Below are 19,793 nucleotides of genomic sequence, written 5' to 3' on the forward strand. Positions count from 1 at the left end.
ATTTTAATTGCTATGCATATTTTATGAGTAGGAGAAAAACATTCCTTTTCCATTTATGGCGCTGATAGGAAGCTTCCCTTTTAATGGGTATATGTGTGTGACTGAATGAGCCAATTTAAAGAGAAATATTAAGCAAATAAATTGCACCAGCTGTGCATAGACCAGAGGGGCAAGGTGACGGTGATTCCCAAGGGGTCGACATCTGGGAAACGCAGCTTTCAGAGGACTGGACCCCAGGAAGTCTCCTGCAGCCATATTCCAGCCACCAAAGCTTGGAGTGGATTCATGGAACTTGTAACCCGGGTGGAGGAGGCAGCAGGCAGCACTTGAGAACTCAACGTTTGAAACAGAGCTGGACATGTGGTCATAATGATGGCGGTGGATGGTAGTGGTGATGACGATGATGGTTATGATGATGAGAATAAGGGTAATGTCTAAGATGATATTGATGGTGGTGGTGATGATGATGATGATGATGAGAGTGATGATACAGCTGCTGGAAATAATGTAGCAGTGTGCTGAACTTGGTGATGGTTATGATGTAAGTAATTCTGAGTGCTGGAAAGCAGATCTAGGTACTCCTTGTGTGCTTTTCAAGTAATCCACCCAGCAAATCTGTTATCACCCCCCACTTACAGAGAGGGGGACTGCCCTCCTCACACAGCTAGTGGTGGTAGGTCAGAGTCAGAGGAGAACATTCCCCACCAGACACTGCACACACACACACACACACACACACACACACACACACACACACACGCACGCACACACACACACACACAGAGGAGGGCAGCGCACATTGTGCACTCACTGACTTTGAATCCCAGAGGAGACGGGTGGACACCTAACTGTGGAAAGCTACAAATAGAAGCAGGAGTCCCAGGTATACAAGGGAAGGGGGTGGGGGTGGGGAGCTTGAGTCTGACCGGAGGCATCTGGAAGGCTTCACGGAAGAGGTGACAGAAGTCCTCAGTAGTCAGGGGGAGGTGGGGAAGGACAAGCCAAGGTGAGAAGCCAGCAAAAGGCTGGGAGGCTGGACGAGCAGGGGGAGCTGAATGGCTGCCTATGACATGAGCAGATGGCTAAGTGGACACAGGGCAAGGGCACCCACACCGTTTCTGCCCTCCGCTCTCCCACCTCCACTGTCTTTATTGGTACTGCAGTGTGAACCAAGGGCCTGGGCTTGGTCAGCACGTGCTCTACCACTCCAGCCACTCTCCCATCCACTTTTCTTTTCTTTTTTTTTTTGGGGGGGGGAGTCCAGTCGTGGGGCCTGAACTCTGGGCCTGGGCACTGTCCCTCAGCTCTTCAGCTCAAGTTAGTGCTCTACCACTTGAGCCACAGCACCACTTCTGGCTTTTTGCTTATGTGGTGCTGAGGAATCGAACCCAGGGCCTCAGGCATGCAAGGCAAGCGCTATACCACTGAGCCACCTTCCCAGCCCTCCCATCCACTTTTCTTTTCAGTTACTTTTTTCAAATAGAGCCTCACATTTCTGCTCCCCCAGACCTGGACGTATAATCACCCTCTTTACACTTCCCTCCCAGCCAGGATTACAAGCATGTACCAAGATGATAAATTTTTCTTTGTTGTTGTTGTTGCGATAAGAGCCTCAAACTTTCTGCCTGGGGGCTGGGAAGGTGGCTCAGTGGTAGAGTGCTTGCCTTGCATGCATGAGGCCCTGGGTTCGATTCCTCAGCACCACATAAGCAAAAAGAAAAAAGCTGGAAGTGGCGCTGTGGCTCAAGTGGTAGAGTGCTAGCCTTGAGCTGAAGAGCTGAGGGACAGCGCCCAGGCCCAGAGTTCAGGCCCCACGACCGGACCCAAAAAAAAAAAAACTTTCTGCCTGGCTCCCTTTTGCTTTTTCTTCTTTTGAGCCATTTATCGGGACCCTTAGAGACAGAGACAGAGACAGAGACAGAAACAGACAGAGATAGACAGAGAGACAGAGACAGAGACAGAGAGAAAGAGAGAGAGAGAGAGAGAGGCGCAGATGGAAAGGTGAGCCTAGGTGGACAAGCAAAGAAGTAACCACCTACCCCGCCTTCCTCCCCCTCTCCCCACCCCCCCAGGCCTATAAATTTGTTATGCTGATTATAAAAACAGTATATACCAGAATTCAATGCTTGGGTTTTATCACGAAGTTGGACAGGAAATATTACCCAGAATCCCACAAAGCAGACAAGTCTCTGGGGGGAGGCCTTTATGTCCCCTCCCCTGGTATTTACTTGGTACATCACTTTTAATGACTTAATCCTGATCACACTGGGAGCGATTTTGAATTTCACTGTCTTCCAACTTACCGTGCTAACACCAATCTTCTTCCTCATGAAATCCCAGTTGCGTTCAAACACTTTAAATGGCTGCTTATTCTTGTTACATTAGCTTAGTGGCTGGCTGTCCTGAATTTTCTTTTAACTGGACTATTTTTACTTTGGGAAGAGATCCAAAATTTGACCAACAAATTAAGACTTGGGTGTACAAATCCTTAGGCAAGAAGATCTGGGGTGTATTTTGAATCCTAACATTGGGACAGATTCCCGAAAACGCTGACTGACTCAGGACTTGGGAGCATTCATAATGCCTTTTGCTTCAGAATGCAGAATTGCTCCAAAGATGGGTGAAGAGCTGGCCGGCTGCACTGAGCTCCCTTTGAAGGGAGGGACTTGGGTCACTGTGGAATGAAAGATACAAGCATCAGACAGGCCTAGGTCTGAAATCTTTCCTTAGTAACCCTGGGGCTTCCATTCCCAAGTTCAGTACTGTGGATCTCATTGCTTACTGCAGGGACTATCATCCTTGGCCTCAACCCATTGATGGAAGAAAGTTCCCTGGACAGGACAAGCAGAGATGCCTCTGAATATTGTCAGACATCCCCTGCCTGGAAGAGAGGTCCTGTTTGCAGTTTTCTTTTTATAGGTCTTCCTGGGGGTCTTCCCACCCAGCTGCCTCAAGAATTCCCTTCCCTAGCACTTCTTTTGTTCTTGGCTGTGTTTTCCAGCTGTGAGAGCTGGGATGAGAAGGGGCATGCTCCAACTAGGTGTGGTAAGACGCACTGAGGTTTGAGGAAGCAGCCTCTTGGTCCATGTATGCTGTTGTAACAAAACACTTGAGACTGGGTAACTTGTTGGAGAACAGGTATTTGTCTCCTCGTTGTGGAAGCTGGGAAGTCTTAAGATCAAGGTCCCCACGGGTTCACGGTTACCAGGGCTGCTGTCTGCTGCCAAGATGGTGCCCTGTTGTTGTGTCCTAACACGGCATAAGGTGTGAGGGAAAGAGAAAAGACTTATTCCAGCTCCACTGCCTTTGTGTTGTCCCTGGGCCCTCAGGGTGCACATTGGAGTGAGGGTGTCCGCTTTACTCAGTCCACAGACTAAAACACCAAGCCCTTCAAGAACTGCCCTCACAGACACACCCAGAGATAAAGCCTTAGCTGCTATCTGGGCATCTCTAGTCCAGTCAGATTGATCTCTGAAATTAACCACTGTATTCCTGGCTGGGATTTGCTTGCGGGCCCCTCCCCCCTCCCCCCCCACCCCCACCCCCGCCAGCTGTCCAGGTGTGTCAAGACAGTGTGTTAAACTCCAGTGAGCTTGTGTTTATGTGGCCTTAGGACTCACACAGCGTGGAAGTTTCCTTCCTTCTGACAACTCCCATCAGAAGCAGTGGCTGCTGGAGTCTTGACCTTGGGAAGACCAAGTGGGAAGAGCTAAAGAGCTCATTTCCACAAACAGCTGTCCTGCCTATCATGGCTCCTCAGACAGACAGCAGGAACCAAGAAGGGGAGACTGCAGAGGAGGAAACCCCTGCCTCTCATTTTGCCTCCCTTACTTGGGTTTGGATTGCAGGTAGAATTGTCCCTTCAAAAGACTCAGGAGGAGAATGGAGAATCCGTGTGCTCTGAAGAGCCTGGTGTCAGGGGGATGATGAGGGACAGAGATTAGGGAGGAACTAGCATTTTGTCAGATATTATGTTGGGGCTCCCTAGGAAAACAGAGCCAATTGATTGTAGGGAGAGGGTGAGAGAGAGAAAGTTACTTGAACAACGTGTATAGAGTTACAAGTCCAATAATTTTAAGTGGGGCGGGGGAGAGGTAGTGGGGAGGCGGGTCAGGCCAGGATAAGCTGATGTTGCAGGTTGGGAGAGAATTCCTCCCTTCTTCGGGGAATTTCAGTCTTTGCTTCTCAGACTTGCAGCTGATTGGATGAGGCCCACCCACATTATGGAGGGCAAGGGACTTTACCTCACTTGACTAGACCAACGTCTGACCACACCAGGGGACCACAGCCCCGCCACACTGACCCATAAAACTAACCATTGTGGATGTCTTAGACAAGGGCCACCCAAGTGTGTGACATGGTCCACTGTGCACAGGATGATTTTAAGTGGAACAGTGCATGCAATCACATTGATAGAATGGTTCTCTTATTGTGGTTAGTAATGGGATTGAACCCAGGGCCTTGGGCATGTTAGAGAAGTACTCTATCTCTTGAGCTACACGTCTGGTGCCACAGTGATTCTTTTAAATTCATCTCAGTCTTAATGGCTTAAGAAGGACTGCACATGATAGGAACGGACAGTTCTTCCCTGCCACTTCTATTAATGACAAAGGGAAAGAAGGACAGAGTTCAGCTAGAAATGAATTATGCTGTTCTGTCCTCATGAGGTTTACTTTTGTAGGGATTTTTTTTTGCTACTTATGGCAAGTGATATTGATTTTCCCTTTATGACACTGACATAACTTTCCCTTCTTTTTTATTAGGTAGATGAATTTATTAGATAGATGTTTATGATTAGATAGATGTATTTGTATTAGAAAGATGAGCCCATTTAAAATTGAATAAAACAAGGCAGATGCTGGTGGCTTAATGCCTGTAATCCTAACTACTGAGGATCCTGAGCTCTGAGGATCATGGTTTGAAACCAGCCTGGGCAGAAAAGTCTTATGAGACTCTTATTCTTCACTAACCAGCAAGAAGCCAAAAGTAGAGGTATGGCTCAAGTGGTAGAGCACCAGCCTTGTGCAGCAAAAAAAAAAAAAAGCTAAGTAAGAGTGTGAGGCTTTGAGTTCAAGCCCAACATGAACACAAAAAATAAATAAATAAAAATAAAAATAGATAAAACCCCACAACAGTGGCACTTGGACCTAGCCATGCTATGTAGCTATGAATGATTACAGAGTGGGAGACACCTTCTTAACCAGGAAGAGCCAGCGCATTTAGCAGCCCGGGCCCCACAGGAAGTTCCTCCCTGAACCAGTGAGGAGGAGGAGGAGGTGGCAGTGGCCACAACATGCAGGTGTGGATTGTAGAGAAAGCACAGTGGCCTTCCCAGAAGATCTAAAGTCTTGCTTCTTTCCACAGGTGACCTGGTGTCCCGGGCCATGCATCACCTGCAGCCCCTCAATGCCAAACACCACGGCAACGGCACTCCCCTGCACCACAAGCAGGGGGCGCTGTACTGGGAGCCCGAGGCCCTGTACACCCTCTGCTACTTTATGCACTGCCCCCAGATGGAGTGGGAGAACCCCAACGTGGAGCCATCCAAAGTCAACCTCCAGGTGGAAAGGTAGGACACGCAGGGGCCTTGGCTGGCACAGCCTGGCGGTGGTGGGTGGCACTGCTCTGTGCTGGGTGAGGGCTGAGAAGGAAGAAATGCCACTTCCCAAAACTTGCTGAAGGGATGCCGCTGGCAACGCTGGGCATCTTAGAGGCAGGTACTGTTTTTGGAGGTAGGTTTCAGAATAGCTGCTCCAGCCTGGCGCCGGTGGCTCACACCTGAAATCCTAGCTATTCAGGAAGCTGAGATCTGAAGATCACAGTTTGAAGCCAGCCCCGGTAGGAAAGTCTGCAAGACTCTTCTCTCCAGTTAACCACTGAAAGCTAGAAGTAGAGCTGTGGCTCAGGTGGTAGAGTACTAGCCTGGAGCAAAATAAATGCTCAGGGACAATACCCAGTCCCTGGGTTCAAGCCCCATGACCAGCACACAGACACACATACAGAGGCACACACACAGATGGCTGCCCCAGTTCAGGATGAAGGGGGCCTGGGCCTGTAAGGGAGCGGGCCTGTAAGTGCCAGAGGTGTGACAGTATCTGGGGTGTCACACGGGGGCATGGAGCACGCCACCGTCTTGGGCAAAGCATCCCAGCAGAACAGAAGCAGATGTGGGTCAGGAGGTGGCCTCCCAGGGCAGGATGCAGCTCTGGTGGAGGCTGCTTTGCTGTCCAGTGACCCAGAATCCTCGTGGGAGAGGCTGGTGGGGAGCATGATTTCTGAAGTCCCCATCCCAGTGTTTCCATGTCTGCGTGCCTCAACTTCCCCTTCTGTATACCTGGACGTGCCAGGATCCCATGCGGGCTGCTTCACCCCCATAGAAGTGGGGGGAGGGGGTCCAGAAACAGACTTCACTGCTGGTGTTTCCCTTCCCCCACTTCCTTGAGCCGTTGCTTCTTAAATCCTTTCCCCAGGCCTTACTCACTCCTAAGTTCTGTGCAGAGTCCTCTGCTTCGCAGAATGCGAGGTTAGGAGAGCAGGATCTGTGATCTGGATGTCTGGGCTCAAATCCAGCTTCTTCTGACTGGAGGCTGAGGGGCCTTGGAAAAGTGCCTTCACCTCTCTGTGCCTCCATTCTTCACCTGCAGAAGAGGGCTACAAAGACTTAAATCCTGTGAACAGGGCAGCAGGAAATGTAAATGAATGGAACAGTGCCGGGCACAAAGAAGCTCTCAGTGAATGCCATATTATTATTATTATCATCATATTATTCACAAGGACACAGATGTATAACTGCTCACTCAATATGGCTCAATATGGCTTTCCTAGCTGGGCACCAGTGACTCACACTTGTAATCCTAGCTACTCACAAGGCTGAGATCTGAGAATCACAGTTCAAAGCCAGCCAGGGCAGGAAAGTCTGAGTGAGACTCTTATCTTCAGTCAACCACCAGAAAATTGGAAGTGGCCCTGTGGCTCAAGTGGTAGAGCTGTAGCCTTGAGCTGAAGAGCTCAGGGACAGCACCCAGGCACAGGGACAGCACCCAGGCACAGAGTTCAAGTCCCACGACCAACATATGTGTGTGTGTGTGTGTGTTTCCTTTTTATAACTTGGTTCTAAGAGGTTCTGGAAAGTTCACTGGTTGACCTGATTTTGCTATGGTAGATTGGGCCTCCCTTACAAGTCATTTGTTTTTGACACTCTTGGGATTTGAACTCTGGGCCTTGCAGCTTGCTAAGGCAGGTGTTCGACTGCCAATCATGCCTACAGCTAGGCTTCCTTCCAGAGTCACCTCTCAGCTTTCCATTAAGGGAAGAGGGAGGAAAGGAGTCGAGAGGAATGGTTTCTTGTCTTCAAGAGCCCCAGGATAGCATTGGTACTCAGTCCAGTCTCGAGTTAACGTATCGGGGCAGTGCCACCCTCCCAACCAAACCAGTGGGCATTCAGCACATAATTCTAATGGCAACTAAGCCATTAAAAAATCTAGGACATCCTTACTCCCTCCTATGTCTAACAGATCTTCTCAATGACACACCTGAATATTCCCTCTGTGTGTGTGTGTGTGTGTGTGTGTGTGTGTGTGTGTGTGTGTGTGTGTGTGTGTGTGTGTGTGTGTTGTAGCCACTGGGGCTTGAACTCAAGGCTTCATGCTTTTGCTTGACTTTTCTGCTCCCCCACTTCTAGCTTTTTGCTGGTTAATTGGAGAGATAAGAGTCTTAGGAACTTTCCCTGCTGGGGCTGGCTTTGAACTATGATCCTCAGATCTCAGCCTCCTAAGTAGTTAGAATTACAAGCATGAGCCACCGGTGCCCACCACATCTGGAACCTCCCTCCTTTTTCTGTTCCTTCCAGGCTGTGGCCACAGCTAGCACCTCCTCCTCTTCCTCTGCTCCCTCCTCACTGCCCCACACTGAACCTTATCCACATGGCTGCATGGTTTCCATACACTTGAGTTCCTCTTGGCCATTTTCCCTTCCAGGAGCTAGGCTTGGATTCACAGTGTAGTTGGAGCAGACACAAGTGTGAAAGGATGCTCTAAGGATGCCACGGTTTCTGGCATTTCATTTGTTTATTTATTTTGCTTTGTGCCAGTGCTGGAGCTTGAACTCAGGACCTTGTGCTCTCTCTCACTTGACATTTTTTGCTTGGAGTTCTACCACTTGAGCCACACCTCCACTTTTGGGGTCTTGCTGGTTAATTGGTGACTAAGAGTCTCACGGATACATCTGCCATCCTCAGATCTCAGCCTCTTGAGTAACTAGGATTACAGGCATGAGCCACTAGTGCCTGACTAGAACACATTTGAAAGAGGCATGAGCAGGGCTTGGGATTGATCAAGCCATTCATCTCCATCCTTCTATTCCCCACCTGGCTCGGTTTTCAAAATACAAAGTAGAAGTTAATGTTTATATTTTTTTCATTTCTGTTCACTTTTTGTCTTCTGGAAAGAGAATGGGTTAGGGAGTCAAGTAAACCTCAAAAGTGAATCCCAACTTGGCTTCTCACAACTCTGAGAACTGAAACAACTTCCTGTCACCCCTGTACTTCTCCTTGTCACCTGTAGAAGGGGAAAAGCCCACACTCACAAGACTTGCATAGCAATGAATCCAAAATCATAGCTTAGCTCTCCTGGGCTATGCCTGGCCTGGTGTAGAGGGAGCCCCTTTCCCCCCAGGAAAAATGGCAGGTGATAGAAGGCAACGTTTTCTTTTTCTGTTTTAGTCTAAAGTGCTACTGTCCTTGTCCCTGCAGAGGCCAGGGTGTGGTCATCTCTAGAATAGTAGCTGCTTCTTCGCGATCCCTAATGCAGTTAACTGGGTGTTAGCAGTTAGCATGTGAATCAAAACCAGCACAGAACACCATCTGTAGCCTACCCCATTAATCTGGATGGTAGGCTACTGATGGGTTTGTGGATTGGTTATATATTTACTTATTTATTTTCAGTGATGCTTTTTTTTTTTAATTCCTTGTATTTGTTTAGCAATGTTCAACCACTTAAGCCATACCACAGCCTTTTTTTGGTTCTGGGTATTTACTTATTTATTTATTTGATAGGGCCTCCTGTTTCTATTTATTTAGTTACTTCTATTATCCTTGGGCCTCCTGTCTTTCTTTGCCTGGAACCAAATTAGATAGTCATATGTCTGGCTTCCTGAGCAGCTAGAAACCCAGGTGTGTACCACCCCACTCTACTTATCGGTTGAGCTGAGGTCTGTTTTTTTTTTTTTTTTTTCTTGAGTGAGCAAGCCTCCAACGGCAACCCTTCCAATCCACCTCCCAAGTAATTGGGATTGCAGGCTTGAAGTCTCATGCCTGGCCAGTGGTTTTCAAATCGAATCATCCTGAAACACAGACAAGATTTTCTTCCCCTCTATCATAACTGCTGCTGGGAACAGCAGTGATTCCCAGATGGTCTGGGCCATAGATCATCTCAATAAGTGGTTGCCACACAGTGTAAAAAAAAAACCTAATAGGTTAAAAAGGAGGGGTTCATGCCTTTAGGAAACTGGTAATGCCTGGGAGGAACTCTGAAGACTAGGCAGATCATTAGCTCTGCTTCATGCAGTCTCACCAAAAACAAGCCAGAGTGTCTAGCGAGGGAGTGACAGCTCTCGCCCTGCTCTGAGCATGATATTACCCACAGATTGTGGCAGAATGCCTGCTGGGCAGCCTCACCTACAAGCTCAGCCACACAACCAGTCACCGGTGGCCAATGGTTTGAGGAAAATGAATGATGTGAATCAAAACAGAATTAACACATGGAAGAAGTTACACCCAAAGAAACAGAGCTCACAAAGCAAACAGAGCAACCCAGGACATCGATGGCCCCCAAACCCGTCATCCAGAAGGCTCTCTCTTTACCAACAGTGCTCTCTCCTCTCACAACCCAAGTGTCTCCTTCTCTGACCCAGCTGACAGGTGCGGCCCATTTCGACACACTCCCCTGGACACACCCAGGTGAAGCACAAGGTAGAGAAGGCCAGCGAGGGCTGCACTCAGTCTTTTCCACGAAGGACTGTGTGTGTGTTGGAATGGCAGGGAGAGCCGTGTTCCACACAAGTAGCTCCACCAGCCAAGAGGTTTACTGCAAACACCCACCAGACCCACGGTGGCTGCCTGGAGCAGAAGGAAACCTTGGGGAGAGCCAGCCAGGGCAGCAAGGGCTCACTCCTTCCCCCTCTGCAGACAAGTTTGACTTTGGGTTAATTCTTTGCTTCTGTCTCCCTGGAAACTGGCTAAAACTTGCATCCTCAGCTGTGTTACTAGGCAACACTGCTCGCAGTCAGAGTGACCCCACGCTGGTAAATCACATCTGGCCTGGGGTACTGGATAACGCTTACTAAAGTGTCAGAGCTCTGGGCTTCCTGAATGCCTCAACTCTTAGAACTGGTCATGCACCTTGGAAACTGACTCCATGCAGCTCCATTCAGGAGCTACTGGGGCTTGGAGACCATGACTGCCCAAGCGGAGCTTACATCCACACACCTCAGTGTCCCCTGGGCAGATGGGTGTGGGTGGGGGGTGGCCACAGAAGAGAATGTGTGGTGCTGGCCTGCCGAGCCAGATAAGGCTTCTGAATCTGAATGTAGGGTCCCTTACTGACCATTGCCACGGTCACAGGGGCCTAAGAACCAGGCTTCTGGATCACACAGCCCGGAGGTGTGCCCCGTGTCAGTTTTCTCCAGCACTAATCTCGTGGCCGTCATACTGAGCATGGACACAGACCTCACACCACCACCGTGGCACTCCCGAGAGTCATCTGACACCACTGTCCCAGGGAGCTGCAAGCTAATGTCTCTGTCACCGTCTGTCCCAGCTGCACAGTCACCTGTGTCACATTGCCTGCTTTGGTGGCCCAGCCTGGGGAGCTTGAAGATGGACTCTATCTTGGAGGACTATGCTTGCGTAGTATGAGAAGTTCCCAAACTCAGGATTGGAGTCCTTGCATCTGCGTGGCTCACTATATACTCTTTTAGTTTGCTTTTCTCCACTAAACAGTACCCGGATGCATTATTTGCATAACTCAGTATTTGGGGCCCTGATTGGCTGAAAACTGATTGGCTGACAAACCAGATGTGAGAGCTTAATACATCTCCAATCAGGAATGCATCATTTACATAATTCAGTACTTTGGACTCTGATTGGCCAACGACTGATTGGCATCACAACTGATTGGTTGACAAACTAGAAATGAAAACTAACTACAGCTTCAACCTGGAATGTCCAGGAAGCCTCAGGACCCAAAGGAAGGAAGAGGAGAACTTTCCAGGCACTTCAGAGCTGTCCTGAGTGCCTTTTCTCAGAGGAAGGATGCTAGTTCCTCATCTTCTAGAGAAAGGAGCATGTCCACCTTATTTAGAAGGCCCTAGAAGATCCAGCTCAGGGTTAGTGGGTCTGGGGGAATGTAGGGTTACCGGGTGACTAAGGACATGGGAGAGAGAGACCAGTTATTAAACTAGTGGCCTACAAGGGTGTAACGGACATTTGGAAGTGACCCAGATCCCAGCTGCCATATAAACATTTGCATCTATCCATTCACTCATTCATTTGTTCATTCACTAATTGTGATACTGGGGTGTGAACTCAGGGGTTTGCATTTGCTAGGCAAATACCAACTGCTTGAGCCACACTGCCTGCCCTTTATTGGTTCTGTTATCTTTGAGATCGAGTCTTATATTTTTTACCCAGGAGACAGACCACAGTTCTACTTATGCCTCCCTGTGTGGCTGGGATTATAGACATGTGTCACCACACCTGGCTCTAAATACTAAGGAAAGAAAAAAGTGCATGCTGAATTGGAAATAACTGACTAAGAAACGTTTTTTTAATGGTGTTTAGTGGCACATGCCTGTAATTGGAGCTGTTCAGGAGGAGATTAGAAGGATTACAGTTCAGTGCTACCAAAAAGGAGGAGGAGGAGGAGGAGGAGGAGGAGGTGGAAGAAATGAAAGAGGGAGGGAGAGAAAAGAAACTTTTAAATATGATCCATTTATAATCTGGCCATGCTAAAATTATTCTAACCCTATGTTTGAAACTGCAGGCTACAGCCCTTGGGTGAGCCCTTAAATCAAGGGTAGCGCAGAGATTAGCAAATAAATCATACCCATCATCATGTTTTTGCTAATAAAGTTTTATTGGCACACCCCCACCCCCAGGTGCTTGCCTGTTACTTCTGGCAGTTTTCGCACTGTGGCTCAGTTGATTCATTTTGACAGAGACTTGAAGATCCAAAGAGCTGACAAACATTACTCGGGCCTTTTCCAGAAGAAAACTGCTGACTTTAATGTTCATTTTTAAAACTTGACCTGGAATCGAATTTTAACAGTATCAGCGTATTCTGTATGAGATAAGATAGCAGGTTGATGGAACCGTTCATGTTAACCGGAGCTGGTACACTTGCCTGGAATTCTGCACTGGTTGGAACTAGAATGCTTGCTTCAAGCTCTGATCCCAACCCATATTCCCTGGCTGCTTCACTGCCTTAGACCAGAATGAATAATATTTGAAAGCTTTGTCTTCCTGAATGTTTACGGGATATAAAATGAATACATGTCACTAAAGGAAATGTGATTGAGTACAAAAAGAGCTATAAAGAGGGAATCAGCATCTCTGGACCCAGAAATCAGCTCTGTGGCTATCTGTGAAAGCATTTCCGTCCGGTCTGAGTCCCCTGCCCATGTGCAAAAATGGCTGGGCTCTGTTGTGCTCCAGGGAGAGAGTGCGTGGGGGTTTTGTTGCTTTCGTAGCCTGGACATGTGTGGTGTTTCACTGGACTGTTCTTTCGTTCCACATGGAATTTAAAGTCAAAAGATATCTTGGAACAAGAGAAAGTTCACTAGCTTCCTGAGAAAGATAAATAAAGACCAAGAGGGATTTAAGGATTCATCTGTAGTCCCGAACACACTTGCAGAGAACCTACAAGCACCTTTGCACGTGCTTTTGCCTTCTTGTTAGAACACTCCTTCCTCCATCCTTCCAAGATTCATTTTCAGCCTCACCTTCCTTCTACATCCTCCTTCCTTCCCTCCCACCTGAAACGACACCGAGCGATCATAATAGGTGAATGGCATATAGTAAGTGCCCAATAAATGCTTGTAGAATGGAACAGAGCTACATCTGAAACAACACCCCGCTGACCGGCCTGGAATCTACTGTGTGTGTAGCTGTGTTTGCGGGGCTCTGAACTGTCGTCCATCTGGTGAGCCTCACATCCAGTTGTCTCCAGCCTTTCAGAGATTTTAGCAGTGCGGATAGCAGCCAGGGAGCTGCTGGGCTTCATAGTCTGGGATGGTGCATCTGCTCCTCTGCTCCCACCAAGGACTTGGAGCTGGGTTGATTTTGCTTTGTAAAATCTGTGTTTGCAAACAATGCCTCCCTCGTGTCTGTGATTTTCCAGGGCTTTTATGGATTTAATCACAGACTGAGTGACTTACCCAGTCCATGTCGCATTGTGGTTTTGTTGTTTGTTTTTGGTTTGTTTGGGGGTTTTTTCCAGCTACAATTTGAGGAGCTTTACATGCAAATTTTCACACCATCATATTTTTTTTTCTGGAAAAGGTACATATATGTGCTCATTTATTTCTAACGCTGGAAACTACAAAAAAAAAACCTATTAAAAGGAAAGTTAAAATTCTCTATAATTTTCCTACCCAGAGGTTAGCTACAATTAGTACATTGCACATTTTTTTCTTTTTTAATATAAATCGTGAGGGCTATTTTTTTAAAGAGAGTTGAGTTGGACTTGTGTAACTTTATGTCCTTTTTAATTTCTCTTTATAGCATGCCATAAGCATTTTCTGCTGCTCTGGAATATTCTTACCCATCATTTTTAATCACTGCATAATATTCCATCTTCTGAATGCATCATAATGTGTCTCCGAGTTCCCATATTGCTGATCAGTCCTTTTGGATGGTTTCCAGTTTGTAAATTGCTATTCCTTTAAAACTACCCACCGTAGGATCACTAAAATATCTGGGGAGAAGAAAAGAGTCATCTATTTGGAATAGAGCAACTGAGGGGTTCATTTGCAGGGCCTCTGTGAGAAATTGCAAGAGAACATGAATCAGGAGCCAGAAGGTCCAGGGAGACACCCCACAAGCTCACATTCCATAGTCATGACACATCTTAGCACCTTACCACTCCAGGACCTCTCCCGGCCCGGCTCAGCAGAGCCAGGAAGAGCAAGGTCAGGCAGGGCTGCTCTCTGCATCTCGAGACATGGACTGCAAAAAAGCGATGGGATTTCTTCAACCATGTAGTGAGCAGCCACAGTGGGACCTGGGAACAGGGTGGGGGCCTTAGGATGTGCAGCCATCCCACTGCCGCCCACCTGCATGGCTTCTAGAAGAGAGAGAGGCAACGAGGCAGCATCGGAAAGCAAGCTGTGACCTTGTTCCACCTACCCAGTCCATCGCATATGCCACTAGCCAAGTCTGTAGAAACAAGCACACCACGTGTCCAGCAATTCATCTGCTCTCTGTGTTGTCTGTGTGGCTGTGTTTGTTTGTTTTAACTCTGGAGTTCAGTTTTCTCTATATTCTATTTTCTTTGTATATCAGAAACATTGCAGCCAGGTGCCAGAATCATACTCCTGTAATCCTAGCTACTCAGGAGGCTGAGATATGAGGATCACGGGTCAAAGCCAACCCAGGCAGGAATATCCATAAGACTCTTTATCTCCATTGAACCAGTCGTGGAGCAGTGACTCAAGTGGTAGAGTGGCATCCTTGAGCAAAATAGCTGAGGAACAGCATCCCAGGCTCAGAGTTCAAATCCCAGGACTGGCACACAAAATAAAAAAGAAAGAAATGTTGCAGCCAGAGCTGGGAAGCCCATCTTGTGGCTCTGCTCGGGAGGCTGAGATCTGAGAATCACGCCTGGAAGCTAGCCCAGGCAGAAGACCGTGAGACTGTTATGCCCACTTGATCCTCAAAAAGCCCAAAGTGGAGCTGTGGCTGAGTTCATGTCACAGCACAGACATTTGTGCACACGCATGTGCGCGCGCGCGCACACACACACACACACACACACACACACACACACACACGAAACACTTGTCTGAGAAATTAGTTGCTCAGTCCTGCAAACAGGCGAGGAATTCAGTGTACATTTGCCCTGTCAGGCTCAGGCCTGCCTGGGAATTTAGGCCCAGGTGCTGGCAGAGGAAGGCAGATATTTTCCCAGGCTTCCCTTTCTCTCCCCACTGCCAAGGTCAAGCCATGGGGCTGGAGCCAGCCCCTCCTACAGCCCTCGCTCACAGTGTTCTCCAAGCCCCTGACCGGAGCCCCATCCCTGCCCCCCCACGCCAGCCCCCTCCCCAGACCCCGGGCAGGGCGATGAGGAATAGAAGGAACTTCTTTTGTAAATGAGAAAGGAAACCAGTCCATGGCAAAACCCAGGCAGAGCTGGGAATGTGGCTTACTGGTAGAATGTTTGCCTGACATGCATGAAGCCCTCAGTACCACCTAAATAGAAAAAGCCAAAAGTGGCATTGTGGCTTAAGTGGTAGGGTGCTAGCCTTGAGCAAAAGAAGCTCAGGGACAGTGTCCAAGCCCTGAGTTCAAGCTTAGGACTGTCAAAAAATATATATACATACACACACACACACACACACACACACACACACACACACACACACACACACACACACACACACACACACACACACACACACACACACCTAGAAGGTACCAACCAAGACCACAGAGAACCTTCCAGAAACACTTCCCAGGGAACTTACTAGGTCTAGGTCTACCCTGCCTCTTCCTTGATGGCTCCTTTCTGCCAGCCTACTAGGCACAGGTCATGACATATCAAGTATGTAGGCCCCGGCTGGGAAGGTGGCTCAGTGGTAGAGCGCTTGCCTTGCATGCATGAGGCCCTGGATTCCATTCCTCAGCACCACATAAGCAAAAAAGAAAAAACTGGATGTGGCGCAGTGGTTCAAGTGGTAGAGTGCTAGCCTTGAGCTGAAGAGCTGAGGGACAGCACCCAGGCCCAGAGTTCAGGCCCCATGACCAGACCAAAACAAAAACAAATATGTAGGCCCAGCCCCACACAAGATGCCTTGGGGTTTGGGCCGCCCTGAGACCCCCTCCTTGCCTCAGCATCTGGAACCCCAGAGCCAATCATCTAATTCTATGGGTTCTCTGGACATTGCTCCCTGGAGCTCCTCAATAAATAAAACCAGCCACATACCCCAGTGGCTCACACCTGTAATCCTAGCTACTCAGGAGTCTGAGATCTGAGGATCACAGTTCCAAGCCAGCCCAGGCAGGAAAGTCTGTGAGACTCTTATCTCCAATTAAACAGCACAAAGCTGGACGTGGCACTATGGCTCAAGTGGTAAAATGCCAGCCTTGAGCTAATAAACAATGCCTAGGCCTTGAGTTCGAGCCCTGGGATCTACACACGAAAAATATTAATAAATAAACAGAACCAGCTTCATGCTGTGTTTACTATCTCTTTATTTTCTACCCTAACTCCCATCCTTTTCTCCCTCAGCTCCTCCACAGAATCCCACCCCAAGTTGCCCTGCATTTCCTTATCTGATTTGCCCTGCCTGGGTGCTTTCTGTCAGCTCCCACACACCTTTTTATCCCCACCACCACCACCACCTTCCGAGCTCAGGGCAGAGGCTCCCAGCCCATCCTCCCTCCCTTCCCCAGTTCTGACCACCTTGGAATCACCTACTTCATTGTCCCATAAGGCTTTGCGTCATCCTTATCTCAGGGCTTCGCAGAGAGTGGCGTCTGTGTTTGTCTCAGAGTTCACTGGGTACCGAAACCGCTGCAGTATGCACAAGCATAGAGGCCGGGCCATAGCAGCACCCAGAGTAGATAGTTCTAGAGCATCTCATAGACGGGGTAAAATACCTGTTCTTGTGGAGTCTCCCTTTTACCCTAGAGATAGAGCAGGACCCAATGCATGCATAATATCATATCAGGCCTGGACATGTAGCATAAGGAGAAATAAAACTACATACCCAAACCAGGAACAAGGGTGGACAGACTCCTTGAAGAAGGTAGTGTTTTGGGCAGAGACTTAAAATCAGTAAGGCAGCAAGTTTTATGAACCCCTGAGGGCTGGAGAGAACAGCAAGTGCAAAGGCCCTGGGGTCGGAGCATTCTTGGCACGTTCATAAAGACCTACTAGAAGGTCAGGGAGGCTGGAGCAAACGGAGTGGGGAGAATCGTAGGAGTTGAAGTCCAAGGTGAGCAGGGCCAGTTGCTGCGGGATAGTGTTTGGGTTCTGTCCCCTAACTGGTGAGAATCACCACAAAGCTTAAAGTGAACTCTTTGAGTTGAATTAAACCAAAACAAATTAGGTCTCATTAGGCTAGACTACAAACCATTTTTTAACCAGGCAATATCTTAAGCCTGCCCTTATTACCTGTAGACCTGAAAGCATTTTGATCAGTCCCATTTCACAGCTCTGAATCCTCCCTGCATGCAAGTCGAGCAGTTGTGGAGGAGCTCCGTCCAGGGCTGTGCCTAGGACCTGAGCTGGGGCCTCTCCCCTGCACCCCGCTGATCTTCATTGGGGAGCCAGTGTAGTCTGGGCCAAGGAACCTGCCCCCAATAGGCCAGCAGCTCTGTCATCTTTAACAGTCACTGAGATTTATTCTGGGCCTGGCAGGGTGCTGGGCTGGACTTTTAACCTAGTTTTTACTCAAATGTGGTTTTCATTCAGTCCTAATGACTCAGGATGCCTCCCCTCAGCACACCCGGAAGTGAGCCACATTGTACTTTTTTACTATTATTATTCTTTTACCTTGTTCTTTATATTGCATTCCAGTGAGTCCCCCTCACCTCCCCCTCCCCACCCCAGAGTCCATCAGAGAGACCACCAGCTCATAAAACAACAGATTTTCCAGGACTCTGTCACACATTCATTCATTCATTCACTTAACACAATCATTCATTTACTCCATGACAGTTGATTCAGGAGCTAGAGGATGATGGCACAGGACCCAGGACCAGAGTCCCTATCCTCCTCACCCAGGGGACAATCTAGAGAAACAAGCCAGGAAATTAGTAGGAAATGGGACAAACTTTACTGCCTGCAAGACTGGAGGACACACTATGAATAATTCACCACCACCCCCTTGGCTGAGTGGTGCTAAAGACATGTGATGGCCCATTGCATTATGGGTGCAGGGCTCTGGGATGGGGGGGGGCGGGGAGCCTAGCCCAGGGGAACCGAGGGTCATGGGGACTATGGAGAGAAAGGGAAGCACAGCAGGGGAAGGGACAGAGAGCGGATGAATGCAGCATTCTAGAAAGGACATATGCTGTGATTAAACAGGGAGGAGAGCAACGTGGGCTGAGGTGTAGGTAGCATTCACAAGACAGCCGTACATCCATGTTTACACATTCACCAGGATGGCTGTGGGAGTGACTGCAGACAGGAATGCGAGTCAGGATGATATTCTAGTGATAACGCAGTGGACCCACTAAAACTGAGTAGGACTGAAAAGATCCAGTCTGAGCCGATCCTGGCTCCTCAAGAGGCTGAGACCTCAGGATCACAGTTTGAAACCAGCTTGATCAGCAAAGTCTGTGAGGCTCTTTATTTTTTTCTTTTGTCAGTCATGGGGCTTGAACTGGGGACCTGGGCGTAGTCTCTGAGCTCTTTTGCTCAAGGCTAGCGCTCTACCACTTTGAGCTACAGCACCACTTCCAGTTTTCTGGTGGTTAATTAGAGATGAGAGTCTCACAGACTTTCCTGCCAGGGCTGCCTTCGAACCACAATCCTCAGATCTCAGCCTCCTGAGTAGCAAGGATCAGGGTATGAGTCACAGGTGTCCGGTGTCTGTGAGACTCCAGTTAGCCAGCAAAAAGCTGGAAGTAAAAGTATGGCTTAAGTGGTAGAGCTCCAGCTTTGAGCAATAAAACTCAGGGACAGCACCCAGGTCTTGAGTTCAAGCCTCAGGACTGGTGCACACACACACACACACACACACACACACACACACACACACACACACACACACACACACACCAAACTCACACACAAAAAGCAACAACACAAAACCCACCCCACATTAGATTCAGGGGGGGGGAAAACAATGAACAAAGTCCAGCTATACCACCCATGGCCTACAGGGGGAGCTCCTGCACCCATGCTTCATGTGCCCCATGGTCTTGCCAGTTTTCCCAGCAGGCCCTAACCCCTATTCTTACTCTGCTCCAGTCTTCCAGCCTGTCTACCTTCCCCTCTGCGTGTTGCAGGGATGTGTTCAAGTAGAAGCTTCACTTTCTCAAATCTGATTCTACACAAGACTCAACTCGTCTTCACCTTCCTAGATACACCCCACTCACCACCACTATTCTTCTAAACATACAGCCTTTTGGGTCTCCCAGGCCTGGGTTCAATGAGTTCATTCCTGCTATGGTGTGCCCAGTGCTGCACAAGAATTCCAGGCCTGCACGGGGGCTGGACCAGCCAAACCTAAAGCTTTATAGGAGTTGAACCTCCAGTCCAAATGCCCAGACAATTACCTGGGAGGTAATTGTCTGCTTGTTCATCCTTGCACTCCACCTCTTTCCGTAAGGACAGGGGGTTCCACAGGACTGAGCACTAAGTAAATGTTTGTCCGGTTATGGAGATAGCTGTTCCCGTCAGCACATGCTCTGGCCCAGATGACTTTGAGTTTTCATCTTGTTGCCACAAGGTAGCTGGACCACATGGCAAGTCAGATGACACTTGGGCTCTTGGTTCCAGTCTGGAAATGGACTGGCCTGGCGCACAGAAATGGCAGGGAGTTGGGTAAGGTCTTTTTGTTGTTTGTTT

General features: G+C 48.5%; 1 protein-coding gene across 1 annotated transcript in view; it reads left to right on the forward strand.

The window, feature by feature from the left end:
• Positions 1-19,793, forward strand: part of Abtb3 (ankyrin repeat and BTB domain containing 3) — a 228,282-nt gene that overhangs the window by 144,688 nt on the left and 63,801 nt on the right. The window contains exon 3 of the mRNA XM_070014491.1: positions 5,365-5,569. Coding sequence (XP_069870592.1) covers positions 5,365-5,569 — 205 coding nt within the window. The remainder of the gene's footprint in view (positions 1-5,364; positions 5,570-19,793) is intronic.

This window comes from Dipodomys merriami, unplaced genomic scaffold, assembly GCF_024711535.1.
Source record: "Dipodomys merriami isolate MVZ:Mamm:240054 unplaced genomic scaffold, mDipMer1.0.p SCAF_97, whole genome shotgun sequence".
NCBI lineage: Eukaryota > Metazoa > Chordata > Mammalia > Rodentia > Heteromyidae > Dipodomys > Dipodomys merriami.